The 15,846-nt window shown below is 39.7% G+C and overlaps 2 protein-coding genes across 4 annotated transcripts in view; both read right to left on the bottom strand.

The window, feature by feature from the left end:
- The window catches only part of get1 (guided entry of tail-anchored proteins factor 1), a 40,561-nt gene extending 38,550 nt beyond the window's left edge, over positions 1 to 2,011 (bottom strand). The window contains exon 1 of the mRNA XM_064349932.1: positions 1,868 to 2,011. Within this exon, the coding sequence (XP_064206002.1) occupies positions 1,868 to 1,870 (3 nt within the window). The 5' untranslated portion in view covers positions 1,871 to 2,011. The remainder of the gene's footprint in view (positions 1 to 1,867) is intronic.
- Positions 2,012 to 2,584: 573 nt separating this feature from the next.
- The window catches only part of doc2b (double C2-like domains, beta), a 191,428-nt gene continuing 178,166 nt past the window's right edge, over positions 2,585 to 15,846 (bottom strand). For all 3 annotated transcript variants that reach the window (XM_064349921.1, XM_064349922.1, XM_064349923.1), the window contains 3 exons: positions 10,580 to 10,661; positions 6,417 to 6,513; positions 2,585 to 5,514 (listed from right to left, as the gene is read on the bottom strand). In XM_064349921.1, coding sequence (XP_064205991.1) covers positions 5,378 to 5,514; positions 6,417 to 6,513; positions 10,580 to 10,661 — 316 coding nt within the window. In that variant the 3' untranslated portion in view covers positions 2,585 to 5,377. The remainder of the gene's footprint in view (positions 5,515 to 6,416; positions 6,514 to 10,579; positions 10,662 to 15,846) is intronic.

The raw sequence follows: 15,846 nt of genomic DNA, 5'->3' as shown, positions 1-15,846 counted from the left end.
CATGCTCATTCAGTTTAACCAAAATGATTAATCACATAAAACACCCATTTTCTAACAAGCTCATCAAAACTGATGATGTGACAGGCTGGAGACAGGGGAGTGACATGTCACAAACCCCCCCTTTTTGCCAATCCCCCCCCCCCCCCCCCCCCCCCCACTGCCCACCTTTTCTTCAGCATGTCTGATCGACTGTCTTGTCACAGTCCTGAGATGTGAGGAAAGTTGATATCAATCCAGAAGACATTGGCCCAATAGTTACCCATACTCTGTAAGAAATGGAATCGACAACATGTTGCTGCCTTTCATTTCTCTCTATCCATTTCAGAGTTCACATACTAGGTAGCAAATCAGAGCTTACCTCAGGACTCCCTGTAGATTGTTGAATTTGTAAGATTACTAATGTTCTAACTCATTATACAGTATAAAAACCAAAGACATTGCAGTCAAAATATTCTGCTTTAAGTGAGAATAAGAGCAGACAATAACAAAAAGCAGTGGAATTGAAATAAGAGCAACATGACACTCTTGATCGACCTATTCCGTGCCAATTCTTTCAAACACACACCTTTCAAAATGGTACCATACAGCAGGTGTCTTCAGTGCAGATAAAATGTGCTCACTAACCAGCAGGCCATGGGTTAGGTCTCTGGAGTCACATGCATTCAGCTAGTGATGATCACAGATGTAGGTTTAACACAAGAATCCCCTGTTATGAATTTCCTTGTAGTAACATGTAGGTGGTCCAGGCAGACTACAGGTGCTCCTGAGCTATAAATTAGGGAATACGCTACTGACTAAAACCCTGCCTGCCTAATTATTCCCCACCCCACAACTCCCACACACAGATAACACTGACATGGTAACAGTGAACCATTCCTTCGGCTAGACACACCCCCATCTTAAACCCTGCCTGCCCAATTATTCCTCACCCCAAAACACCCACACACAGATGACACTGACATGGTAATAGAGAACCATTGCTTCAGCTAGACACACCCCCATCTTATATAAATATATTATATATATATTACCCCCATCTCATAGCTTTATGCTATATTGTCAAAATATATATTTCATTCCTATTTGCAGAGCATTAGGCTACTGCAAGTCTTAGACAGTGAAGTTGATTGTAATCTACTGGCAAGTTGAAATGCAGAGAGGAGATGGCTGTGCTTGATTTTCAAAAGCATTAATCCATTTCATTTCTTTATTTCAAAAGTTATTCTCAATGACACAAAAGATTATGGTAAATTCATGTTCCTTACATCAATGTGCATCTGGAAAGAGGCATTCACGTTATGAATACTACCACCACTAGTGATGTAGGTTGACATGAGAACCATTAAATAACTGACAGTTCACTGGTAGGAAATGAAACCTACCAAGGTGAGTTCTCTACTTTATTGAACGCGGATTTCCAGTTTTATACAATACAAATAGCACACCATTCGCCATAGTAAAAAACACACTTTGGATATAATACTCAAACATTAAAAAAGTAAACAAAACAAAGCAAAATTCCGGTTTCTGATAGTGCATATTTGCACTTTCATTTTTGACAATAACACAACAGGACTTGAATATATAAATAATCTGAAACTGGGCACCAGTAAGCATGTGATGAAATGAAAATTAAACTTACATTCCCATAAAGTTCGATGTAAAGAGAGGGATACATGCACATAACCTCTTTACAACCTCAAATGGCTGACAATCTCCATTGAGCACAATCTTTATCCTGAACAGTGATAGCAAATTAATCATAAATACACTAAAAACAATAAACATTTTCCACATCACTTTAATAAATTAATTTAAATGGCTGGAGATCCATTAGAGCAAAAAAAAAAAAAACCTCTGCACTTACCATTACTGAGTGTGCTTCCTTTTATTGTTTGGATGGATCTGATAACGGAATAAAATTTGTTTAGTCAGCTAGTTCTGCTATCGAATATTCACGGAAACGAAGCCCAGAGAATGACAGTCACTTTCAGTAAGTCTTCTTATTCTCCCCATATCTGGACTTCAGCTCTGGCTGACTGAAACTCTGGTCACAACTATTATTGACCACAAGGTGAAAATACTTAAAACAAAATATGCACAAATTCAAAACCTTTCTTATGCACTTCTAAGCTACTTCTACGTGACTTTTGAACAATCTAAATAAGCATGACACCAGCAGATTGTAAACTTTGAAGGCCATGTTGATGGCAGACTGGCATATCTGTCACGAATTTCCATGCAGCCATCTTGTTGCCGTCCCGCTAGCCCCTACCAGAAACCGGGATCTGCTTTTTTTTCTTGCCTCTCCTCACCTGGGACAGCCTTTCACCTCAGCCTTGCACTCCTGCCTTCACCATCACACAGCACAACCACACACTGGCCATGTGTCACCAAGTGGGAGGTACTCACAATTCAAACTACAATATTGGACAATAACGTACTGACAGGAGTATAAATCTGCCAAATGAATCATTTAGATAATAAAAGCTAATATTGATTGAGGGAACTTGGTAAAGTGAGCGGTGCGAAAAATACAGTTACAAAAGAAAAGGCACGATAATTCGGCCGTTTGGTGCAAGAGTCAGGTGAAACACTGGTATACTTTATTTTCTGTTTTGGAGAACCACCAAAATATGCAATCAATTGCCTGAGTGTTGAAAAACAAAATGGAGACAGAATTTTTGACATGCAGTCACATCTCCAGTCAATACAGCAACCTGACGGGCAATGCGATAGCGTTCAGAGGTACAAAAAGTTTTCTCCTAGAAGAAAGACTGACATTCTTGTAGCATCCAGAGTAGGTTTTTTTTCACAGAAAAAACAGCAGTATCAAACATATAGCAAAGTCAGTTCATGACAAACCGAGAACATCCGCATGCATTTTTTTTTTTCATAAATATAGAGGTTGAGTACAAAGGCAAACAGATTGCAAAAAAATTCACAAACGTGGCAGCGAGAGAGAAAGCCTGCCTAGGTGAGGTGGCCTGAATGACATCTCCTGCAAGAAAGGGGCAGGGCTGAAGGAAAGGGTAGGGCAGGATAGAGTTCCTGACCACAGTGATTGGCAGAGAAGAAAAGGTTGGGCACCCAGTATGCCCACTGACAAATCACCTTCTCAACAAGCAGTCTCACCACAGTCCTGGTATAAGAGAGCAGGGAAAATCTCAGGTTTTCATAAAACAAATATGACAATTCTTGGAGGTGACAAGGAAAATGTAGTGAATGTCTATTATGTCCTGTGGTGTTGATACATACAGAATGAGGTTCAGGGCTCTATCTTACACCCGGCGCAAAGCGGCGCCAAGCGCAACGCAAGTGTCTTTGTGAGTTTCAGACCAACGCATTTGTCATTTTCCCCTCCAGCGCCCACGTTGTTTAAATAGCAAATGTACTTGCACCCATCTGAGCGCCCATAGGCGTGTTGGTCTTAAAATGAGGTGTGGTCAGGCGCATTGCTATCTTGAGGCAGCGGAAAGCGATTGCGCGATTGACCAACAAAAACCTGATCTTAAGTCAGTGGCGCAGTATTTTACTGTTATTTACTGTTATTTTAAGGGCGCGTTATTTAGATAATACTTCTTTCACTTCACTTCGCTTTCACTTTGCGCATGAGCAGATCCGTTCTTTCCTACTACTTGGCAAATCCGCCATTATAATAGCAATCCGCCAAGGTGCAAGCGCACCTGGCTTTTAAAGGGAATGGGAGATGACACTCTGATTGGTTTATTTCATGTTATGCCCAAAACACACCTATGATTAATTAAGAGACTAAGTACAATCCCTTTGAACCTCACGCCTTACTTTGCACTCAGATTATCCGCCGTTAAACTAGCAAAAGTGGATTTGGCCCGAAATGCACTTGCACCATGCGCTTTAGACCGCGCGCTTAGATCGTTAAAATATAGCCCTTAAACTTCAATTAAAAGCCAATGACGCCAAACATAAAAGATTGTAGTATATTCAATTAATGAGAGAAACTGAATAATTTATGTGATAATAAGAGTCTATCTTTCATTACAAAAGTTTACACAAGGGCCAATAAATTATTAGGCAATGGAAGTGAAAGGGTATTGAAGAATGGAAAAAAAAACTTGTGATAAATCTGTGAGCACTGTTGATGAACATTTAAAGTGCCAATTAAATTGCTTGCTTGTAACAATTTTTCCAAGTTTACAGATTATTGGATATGATAAAACAACAACAAAAAAAAAACTATCTTTAATGATCTCTTCAGACAGCAGGGTTGTTGTTGTTCCAAAGCATCACATGAAGCCATTAACATTTTGTTTAAAGGTTATTCCCCCTTTCGCCCCATGCTGTACTTACCACTTAAATGTCGATCGGCTTTTCACATACCCTGAAATGGCTAACTTTTATGGAACATTGTTTGTTAGCACAGCACTTAGGTGGACATTCTTAGAAACGTTCCCCTGAAGTGACTTGTCAATAATGCACATTCATTTGATGAACTGGCTGGGGTGTTTTACACAATACACTAGTCAGAAAAAATTTGAAACGTATAAACAACAAGATAGAACGTGATTTTTAAAAGCTTTGAAGCGGCTTGATTATTTGACCTCCAAATAGTGTGATGTGCCTATGGAATTAAAGGCCATACAAAACTAGCACAACTTAATTTCTCAGTCTTGTGTGCGTGCGTGTTCTTGCGTGCGTGTGTGTGTCTAGGTCTTTTGGGAGTGCATAAATGAGTGCTGACTCACATCCCACAACGACTTGCGTGTAAAGCTACAGATTGCGAAATTATGTCTGTTTTGTTATCTTTGTGATTTTAGACGTACTACTCACAAGCTCAGCAAGACATCAAAAATAAACTGATCTTCCCATTTTTACCCATTCATTTTAATCTAATTGTTTTTGTAGTCTTGCATTTTGATATAGTTTTACAGAAGCATAATTTCACTTGATAATGCGCACATTTGTGGATTGTGGCAGAAAAAATGACATTATATTTTACATGGAAAGCATTGTGGGATATGCTGCCAGCACTCTCTGCTCAGAAAGTTGTTATTCTTTGATCTTGAAACACACTGAATAAATCCCCTTCCACTCTTTTCCCAGATTCATTTTCTCATTGACCCATAAGCTACATCGCGTTATGAAAATGAATCTCAAATGAAAAAATGAATTCTCATTAGAGCTCAACACCAATAACAGATACAGACAAAACCTTGAGAGAGTGAAGAGGCAGATCTGGTACCCGTCTCTAAAATGAGAATCATGAGCAGGAATGCAATTGTCAATCAAGGCTGAGCCACACCCAAATCAGGCCAGAGGGCGATTTAGCCACAAAGGTTGGGAGTAGGGGATTGGAGGTTGGGGGCTGGGGAACAGAGGTGGTGTAACGGGGGTGCCTTCAGTCACTGAACACAGATCCAGGCAGTTCATTGGTCAGTGTGTGCCAGCGCTCAATTTTTTTGTCCTTATTTTTGAGACAGTCAAACCAGTGTTTCAGCCTCTCTCCATTGGCATTAATCCCCAGGGAAACTCCGCCTGCATGGGGTAGGGGGGGAGGGAGGAGTGGATGAGACAAATTCTCAGGTGAGAAAGATATCTAATGTGGAGCATGGTTTGGCTCAAGATAAGCCTAAGGAACCTCTGGACCAGCTTTTATAATCCATGTGTCTGCACTGCTGGAGGGACACACTGGGCAGGAGGAGGTATGATAATGCATGGAACACTGACCCTCCACCACCAGGGGGATGGTGTACTCAATCCTTTCTATCCCTTTACTTTGATTAATTGGTGCTTCCTAATGTCACAGTCAACCTAAAGGCCTTCTGATCATGTGATGCAGTGGTGTGTTTCAGCTCAAATCCAGAGGGGCTGCCTTCAGAAGCTGGGCTGGTCATGAGAGAATGCTACATGTAATTAAAGAGTAATACAGACAGGGACTAACCTACGTGATACATATGACTGAGAAAGAGGAAGCCACACCCGCCTGGTTGGGGGTGGGGTGTAGGGGGATCAACATGTTCAACAGCATGTCACGCATGCCCTTGTGGCGGGTGCTTGCACAAAGAGGCAGTCCAGACAGGAAGTGTAACGTCATCTTCCTGTCAGTGGACAGACTGTGGGCAAAGGGATAGATGGAAGCTGCCTGTGTGGTTTGTGGTGGTGCAAACAGTACTGTCTGGAGAAGAGAGGCTTCATTTAAATAATCATGTAGGCATCAGCGGGGAGCAGAGGCCATACTAGGCTTGTCAACCCCTGCAATGGTTGGCTACTTTCTACCAAATGTGATATTGCATGCCCGAAAAATGCCATCCAGTATAAGTGGATGAATTGCATCTATTTTGCCAGTGGCCTTCAAAGGGGACATGATAGGACCATGATGTAGACTACATTCACAGTCACAGGTTCACATGAGCAGACAGACACCGAAGAAAGCCCACCTATGAAGTCATTGGACTTTCCAATGTCATAATCCCACACTGTCACCTCCAGGGTCTTCTTACTGAGCTCGGCATACTTGATTTCATAGAAGAACTCCTGCAACAGGGGAGAGTTAACAAAAAACTGATCAGTGGCCAGGCAATAAAGGAATAAAGAAAAGGTCCTGGACACTGTTACTGAATTTCTTCCAAAATAACCTCGTGTTAATACAGCTAGTTTACTGTATGTAAACACAACCCCGATGCTCTGAGTGCTGTATGTTTGGTTATCTAATGGCTCAAGCAATTGCAAGAAAAACAGGCAAATTATGTGGTCTTAGCATTTGAAATCATTTGCCTGCGTAGGACAATTAAATATCTAACCATATATCTCAACAATATAGCATACAATACAGTGCTGTGGAAAAGTATTTACCATACATGATGTTATAGACTTTGATTAAACAGATTTCCCGGAGGGCAGATTTATTAGTGACAGTATCTGACACCCAGAACTTTTAGATTATCATGATAAAGTTATAGTGTTATGAAAAAGTATTTTCCCCTTTCCTGATATCCAACGTTCCTCACCTGATTCCTGGTATAGTACGTTAGAGACTTGAGTGAAGTGACAAATGTTTCTCTTTGGGCCTTTGAGCTAACACCTCCCAGAGGTAGGTTAAAAAGGACTGGTCCGAGAATTGATCCCTGAGGGACACCACATATGACATAAAAACTCTCAGAAGTGTGCCTGCTCAGGTTAAGAGTAAAGGAATGGTCTGTAAGATAGGTCTTAAACCAGTTAAGAACAGTGCCCGTGATACTCACCCATTTTTCTAGTTTGTCTAAGAGGATGGTGTGGTCAACAGTGTCAAAGGCACAGCAACTCCAAAGATGGGACGGACAATGCCCAAAACTAATTTTATTGGAAAAACAAACCCCTGTATCAAACTTTCCACCAGACAGAAACATAAAAAGTAAGGGGGTCTCTTAGTAATATCCCATAAACTCCAATATCTACTCAAATAATATTCTCAAACTCCCCTCCTGGCTTGAGCTAGAACAGCAGTCATGGAACCCAGTACAACTACTAGTACAATGGCCAGCTTCAAAAATTCATGTATCTCAAATTACATGTTGCTTCTCCACCCCCATTTGGCACAACCCTGATTTGACAATCAATAAGAAACCCGGTATTCCAGTGTAAGAAGTCAGGCTTGATGGCTGCACTCATTACAATACCAATCATCCCTTTCTATTAGCTCAAAATATCCCATCTAATACAGTCATTCATATTCAGCTATGCCAATCAAAAAAATTACTTCCATGGACTCCCCACTGCTCACTTGACTACATAATGCAACTTATCAGACAAGAAAATATCTACAGAAACCTACGAATTCCTTGCACAGTGTGCTGAGTCCTGTGTGAAATGGATCTCGACCTTAGAATTCGACATGCATATGTCTTAACACATTTAAACGTTCTTCCAACCCCAGAAGACAACTCATTCCATATAACATGCTGCATAGAATGCACTGCACTCAAAAGAAACAATTTCTCATGGGACTTCCCAACACTGAAACTTGTCTACATTGCACTGAAGAATTATCTGACGATCATACACACAATTTTTAAACGCACTTCTGTTTTAAAATTTTGGACTGAATTCATGTCAACTCCATTCACAGTCCTAGGCCAGATCATTCCACTTGACCCTGTATTGTGCCTGATTGGGGATCTTAGTAAGCTCAAAAGCACCATACACTCCAGTAAATTGGTACTACTCTCAATGACCATAACGAAAATAAATTCATATTACTAAACTGGAAAGACAAAAACATAATCTCTCTGATACAGGGGATATCTTGGATGTTTGACAACCTACAATTATAACAATTGACTATGACCATTAAAAACCAGGCAACACAATTTCAAGAACTCATTTATCACATTCTTCAAGTCTGGGAAGCATTGATGCCTGATCATTCACTATGTTCTCAATAGCTCCTTCTTTCCCCTACGGCACCATTACAGAGCTATTCTGACCCCTGCACAGACACAGACACACACACAAACACAATACTACTGCTCTCTTCTGCCTGCAATATGGTGACAGAAACCTAATTAAGAATCATCATCAATATTATTATCATTTTCTCACTGTTTAACCCTTATGTCCTTGTCTGTAATTTGTTTCCAGTTTCCTTATATTTTGTATGAATTTTTTGCAATTAAAAAGAGAAAATGTGACTTAAAATGTATGCTTTCCATTGAACAGAGATCCAAAAAGACACAGGTGTGTGCCCCGATGATTGTTACTCTTCACTCCAGCCCACTGAGCTGAGAGAGTCCCTTCACACTGAAAGTGCTTTTAAAAGAGCTGCTTGATAAAGTTCAGCGTATCTAACTCACCCGCATGTCGGCTCACTAGAGTGACAGACGCTGGCAGGAAGTCTGTCTTCCCACGGAGTAAGGATGTGATACAGACAGCCTGTCTTGCTACAGGGACAATTCAGGTGAAATACCTCCCACAGAGATAGAAAGTGAGATAGGATGGGAGATAGGATAAAAGATAGGAAGTGAGATAGTACAGGGGATACTATAGAAGATAGGATGGCAGATAGAGAGGAGATAGTATAGTTGAGATAGGACAGGAGATAGGAGCAGAGATAGAAAGTGAGATAGGATGGTAGATAGGAGAGGAGATAGAAAGTGAGATAGGATGGTAGATAGGAGGAGATAGAAAGTGAGATAGGATGGGAGATAGGAGAGGAGACATAAAGTGAGATAGGATGGTAGATAGGAGAGGAGACAGAAAGTGAGATAGGAGAGGAGACAGTAGTTGAGATAGGACAGGAGATAGGTCAGGAGATAGAAAGTGAGGTAGGATGGTAGATAGGAGAGGAGATAGAAAGTGAGGTAGGATGAGAGATAGGAGAGGAGATAGATTATGAGATAGACAGTTAGATGGGATGGTAGATAGAAGAGGAGATAGTAAGATGTCAAGCATCTATTTTTATCATGTGATGATACAGACTGATATAGCCTTTAGCTATATAGCTTTTGGTGGTGAAATTTAATTAGTGTAAGGTATTAGGCATAATTCAATCAGACAATTTTGGTTGTGAAATTTAAACATAGCTAGTTAGCTAGTGAGGACGACAGCAAAGAGGAGTCCTAGCTAGGGTTGCAAAATTTTTGGGAATATTCAGGAGCGGAAACTTTCCATAGGAATTAATGGTAATATATGGGAATTAATGGAAATAAAAGGAAAATGTGTGGGATTTTAGGCAGCATGTACCATGTCATATGCATTTAAAAGCATACATCTTTTACCTTATCATAACCTACTAATATAAATCAAATCCCTCTAAACACGAAAAGCACCTTCAGTAATTAAAAAAAAAAAAATAGCAGCTTGTTAAAATTATGGGATTTCGATTATGGATGGAATAAAAATTCCATACACGGGGGGGCGGGGGGTTTCCCAACTAGAAGAAATGTTTATTGTGGAACACCATCTCATGACGCCTACCTTCAGTGAGCTGTAGTGCCTTTTTGCAAATTCTGCAAATAGTTTTACAGAAATTAATTTCCATTGACTTATTGTTGGTTTTTTTCATTTCAAATGACTGAAAATCACCATCAAGCTCCAATTGGATATTTGTATTGAATGATAGCCACAAGGCCAGGTATTGACCATTTATCATCAAAGAAATGCCTGCTGTTTTTCTTTTGTCTTATGAGCATACCATAATTAACCTTAGTCTGGGAGAGTACAGAGGTACAGTAGAACTACAACTAATAACAACAGGCTGGTAGATTAGTCATGGAGACACTACTATATTACGCAGAGACAGAACAGGTTTGGCCAGAGAAACCATACTGGGAGAAACAAGGAGTCCCAAGGGCATCCTGGGGAAATAAGAGGTTAGAAGATGACTGTGACTAAACCGTCTGCTTCTGGCTCTAACCGACTGTATCCTCTGGAATCATGTTTCAGCATTGCCACCACAAGGGATTGCAGCACATACAGAATGAAATGACTTTGAACAAAGTGAGAGAGGAAGAGAGCAAAATAGGAGAAAAAAAAACAGACAAAAGTACAGGGAGTGAGAGAGGCAGGAAACGGAGATATAGAAGGAGATATAGAAATAGAGAGAGTGAGAGAGATACCTTACCTCATTAAACTCAGGGTTGAGAGTCTTCTTCTTGACGGCAGTCTTGTGCTTTGACTTCTTGTTTTCATCAGGTTTCAGATACCTGCAGACATGCAGCATACAGGTCAGACTACCACAGACCCAGGGATCTCCTGGCTAATGATTCACCTTTACCTGTGCATGGCCTTCAGTCACATCATCCTTTAGTAAAAACCTGCTCTATGCAAATCCTTTAGGACATTTCTGAATTAGATCAAATTAAACGTTTTGCTGATTTGAAACCATTACAATTTGAAATTCTTAAGCAGGCACTAATTAATGATTTATTGCAGTGACTAAACAGAGCATTTCAACTGCAATGAAGGGAAGACGCTCTGCCGACTCAAATTTATTTTATATAGACAATATAACTTGCTCTTGTTACAGTTTCAGCAGACTGATATAAGACTTAATCACATGTAACTAATATGTCTTTAATCTCTCAGAATTTGAAGTTTAAGCACGGGCAGCCTCCACCCTTACGACACCACAGAACGCCACAACTTCATCATCTAATTGTAAAATGCAATTTTAACCTTGACTGTGACATAATAATTACTGTTCAAGAAACTGACATGGCGACACGTTTCTGAATGCCTTTTACATGTACCGGAGGATGAAATGTGTCAAGCTCTGTTCATCTGTGAGAACGAAATTCAGACTGCAGTTCAAATGTCAGTGGCTGCTTAGCTTACAAAGTCGTAAACAAAACAGACAGCATAATTCAAACTGGGCTAGTCGCGTCTTATAGGCAACAGGCACATCTTGAACACTTCCATTAGCTCAGGGAAGTCATGAAGGGGTGAAGCTGTGCCTGATGGGGATCGACAGCAGAAATGTAGCTGACATGCCAACAGTAAAGATCAACAGGAGACAGTACAGAGCTCCCCAGAGACACGGTCTGCCAAAGAAAGAACAGGGACACAGCTTCCCCAACAGTCTCTCAGTCTCTCCGACCCCACCCTGCACGAGAGAAAAGTAGCCATGTTCTCTGTCCGTGGGCTGCTGGCTGGGACGAAACAGGACCGAGCCAGAAGGTTCCTGGACGTCACCAGGGAGGAGGCAGAGGATTTCTGATGACAGCACCGCAGGGTGCAGGTTTTTCTCTCATCGCGAATGATTTGTGGGAGTGAGAGAAGAAAAAAAAAAAAACTGACATCCACTTATCTCCGGTCTTTGATGGATGCAACCAAATGAAAGTGTCAAATCTGGATAAAAAAACCTGTCGAACAGACACCGGAAATAGAGACTGAAGTCAAGCATCTATCTGCATGCTCTGGAGAAGATATCACTGCTCGATGTTCAGGCAGATCATCATCACTGGGTGTCTATGGCTGTTTCAGTGCCTCTATGTGGACAACCGCAGACTGACCAAAAAAAAAGACATTATACAGTGATAAGATTTTTGTCAGACTGCATTTACTTTTGGGTGCAGCTAAACAACAGACTGAAAACTGAAATCTCTGAAACGTTTTAGTCCGCACACCTATGAAATGGAAACGAGGGCTGAAAAAATAAAGAAAAACAACTACAGGAATGTCTAATGATCTTTATTTTTTGTAGCACCACTTACAATCAAGTAATCAAGCAGAGCTTCACAGTGGGAATCAGAAAACAAGAGCTCATTTAAGCCATTGTATGAAAAACAAGAAAATTATTCCCTGACCACTTAGGTGCTCAAAAAAAAGCGAAAAACAGTTCTATACATAGATGACGAATAGCAAATTAAGACCCTTAATGTGACCTTTCCCCCTAACACAAACAGGGGATAGGTCAGCTCTTTTAAAAGGTCACTGTGTGACTCAGGTCTACTAATTGCCAGGGTATCATTTTCAAAAACAATGTTTATGAAGGCTATTAAAATAGTACAATTCAGGACTGTCATGGTATTCCAGACATGTGTTAACTATTTAAAGCCAGCAGGAATTTACTGAAAAAATGCAACATGTCTCTCAGACCACGGCCACTGATCTGAGGTAGTCGAACTGCAGTCGCATCCAGAAAAAAATACCTGATTTATATGGGATAGCAGCATTTCTTGACTGGAGGTCTCACCCTTATTAGCTAGCTGATGATAGCTAGCAAGCCCATATGAGCCGAAAAGTGAATTGGAATCTTATTCTCCAGCTTTAAGTTGTTACTTTGTAAAATCAGACACACGGCAAATTCTCAGGTCATCATGGCCAGCCAGTCAATGTTGCCAAGCATAACTGAATTTAGCCAATAACGACAGCTGCCAAACATTACCAAAATACTGGCCAGCCACATGGTTAGAATTAGGTTAGACACCAAGGAAACACTATCTCTCTAGCACTAACCCAGCTGAAAATGCACCATTCAAGAGCCAGATCCATACACGTTTCATCCCCTCCTTCTTATTCTATTGGCCGCATTCTTTTCAGATACCGCCCCCAAATAAACAAAAAGGTTCAGACCCAGAAACATATTTTAGAATAACAAATACAGGCAGACAAGCAAGGACTGGGCAGAAGTGCACACAGATACAAATTGCCCGTGCTTCTGATTAATGACTGAGCGCTGTTGTTTTATAATATGTTCAAGGTGAAAATCCTGCATAGTATGCCTTTAACATTGGGAGAGGTTTTTCAAAACCAAATTCCAACTTGTGCCTTGATATTCCTGTTCATGATTAAACTACCATGCTGTCACCAGCATTGCAGCTTATTAGACAGGCCTGAGCTCACTGCTTACATGAATGACGATGAGAATAACCAAATCCTGTGAGCTCAACACACTTTCTACAAGTCCACATGAGATTCTGCTGAGCCCATAACAAGCCTACCAGTAACAACATCAACAACAACAACAATAATAATAATAATAATGTTATTAATCAGCATTGTCCCTGACAAATGAACTAATTGAACTAAAATTAAAAGAAGACTGTGTTTATATAGTACTTTTAATTTTACAAAAGGCTGAATTTCAAGACTACTCCAGACTCCGATGCTGCATTTGAGAATTGATACATTTACATTTACATTACATTCATTTAGCAGACGCTTTTATCCATGATAGGAACAGTTCTAAGCTCAGTCCAAAATCTTAAATTGCTTGTCAATATCAATCCTGTTGAATAAGGACGGAGTGTGGCGCAGTGGGTAAGGAACTGCGCTTGTAACCGAAAGGTCGCAGGTTCGAATCCCGGGTAAGGACACTGCCGTTGTACCCTTGAGCAAGGTACTTAACCTGCATTGCTTCAGTATATATCCAGCTGTATAAATGGATACAATGTAAAGTGCTAAGTAAAAGTTGTGTAAGTCGCTCTGGATAAGAGCGTCTGCTAAATGCCTATAATGTAATGTAATGAATAAAAATAAACAAACCACCTACCTACTAATAGAAACAAGCAGTCATTCTCTATAAGATAACTATTTTTAAATTTGTTTTAATTAATCTAAAAAATATTTTGCAAAACAAAAGCAGCTGTGAAATCACAGTCATTGCGAATTTCTCCATGTAAAAATATGTATTGCTATTGCTATTTTGTGCAAGAATTGACTCTTCATGCCTGAAATGGACTAAAAATATATAATACAAAGGATTGTGGATTAACTTTTAGGAATTGACTCCGGCCACCTCTGTTCATTCATACTTCTACAGCTGGACCTACAGAAGGGCATAACTTGTTCTGATGTCAGATCAATGTTGCATACTTTCTCTAAATCACTCTTTGATGGCCGTCTGTAAATCGACATCTTCTCTGGTGCACGAATCCCATTTGCAGCTGTGATTACTATTCTGCATATTCCCATTATTTTTATCTTTTTGCTAATTAAATGAACAGTGGATGAATGAGTTCTGTGTCAATTGATTAATTAGAATGACCCTTCCAATATGTAAATTAGCCAAGGCATTTTCACATTTTCCAATTGCAAATTATTTTTTTTTCTGAGTTCCCAAAGAGACGAGTACATAAATGATGTAATTAAATGGATTTTGCAATAATTTCAGTTCATTAAATGAATGCCCAAAGACAGTCCGTAATGACCTATTAAAAATGGCTAAGTCACTGATAGAAAATGCTTGTCTCACTTGTACTGGTCTTCGAATTGGACCATTTAACAATCCAAGCTGGAAGGGTCCAGGAGGTACAATGAATATTGGAGAAATAATGAGATAACATTCACAATTGTCCCAATGAATGCAAAGTTGAACCCTCGGGCAAGTCAGTAACTGCTGATGAGATTTCAATTTAAAAAGCATTTGTATTTGGACTGACACAATTCATAAATGAGGAAAATGTCACATTTCCTTTAGCCGAAACAATCTCAGCTAATGGATGCCTATTAGTTATGTAACATATTAAATGATTAAACCTGTTATATATTCTTATGTTTGAATTTCTGAGGTGCCATGATTGAGTTCCGATATTTAGAGATAAATAGCTTACATGGTTTGAATGTAAAACAATTAAACAACTGAAAATGCATACGTCTTTAAAACCACTACATATTTGACATAAACACATTCAGCTAATCATAATTGTAAAAACCAACAATTTTGATCCGACCGAAAAACAAAACTCAGCCTTATACAACAGGGATACTGAATTAGTAAAATCAGCATGGCACTGATTTCACATGGATAACATGGTCATCTTTGTATTGATGCTGTATGAAAACTAATAATTTTTGTGCAAATGAATTAGTCTGTGGACAGTGCTGACACATTGTTGACTCACGTGTGTGTGGTTGTGTGAGTAAGAATGTGTCCACTTGTACATATTTCAGTGTATGTGTCCACATCCAACACAAACATAGGAAACAAACAGCCACATTACATTAGGGCGATTGGAATGTTGGTAGATGGAAGGTTGGAACATTGAAAATATTCTGACGTTTGTTTGCTAATAAGGCAAAGGCATTACCTTTGCCTTATTAGCAAACAAACGTCAGAATATTTTCAATGAAAATGAATATTTTCAAAGAAAAAAAAAATATATATAAAAGGAGAAAGTCTCATGGCTTTTGGATACTATACAACGTGAGTAGTGCAACTCAGCCCTTGGCAAACATGGGGAGGAAATATGGTTGCAAATAAATTTTAAACAATTTGTGGGTGCTGGGGATTAATTTGCAGAAGAAGAAAAAAATAGCAAGACATCCAAATAAATTCAAACGTGTAACTGTACTGATGCTGAAGTTTTTCCTCGCACAAACCGTGACCTATAAATAAACCATAAAAGCATACTCAAACACATACACAACAGAAAACCTGAGATATTA

Source organism: Anguilla rostrata, chromosome 9, assembly GCF_018555375.3.
Source record: "Anguilla rostrata isolate EN2019 chromosome 9, ASM1855537v3, whole genome shotgun sequence".
Taxonomy (NCBI): Eukaryota; Metazoa; Chordata; class Actinopteri; order Anguilliformes; family Anguillidae; genus Anguilla; species Anguilla rostrata.
This window is presented reverse-complemented; position numbering and strand designations above follow the sequence as displayed.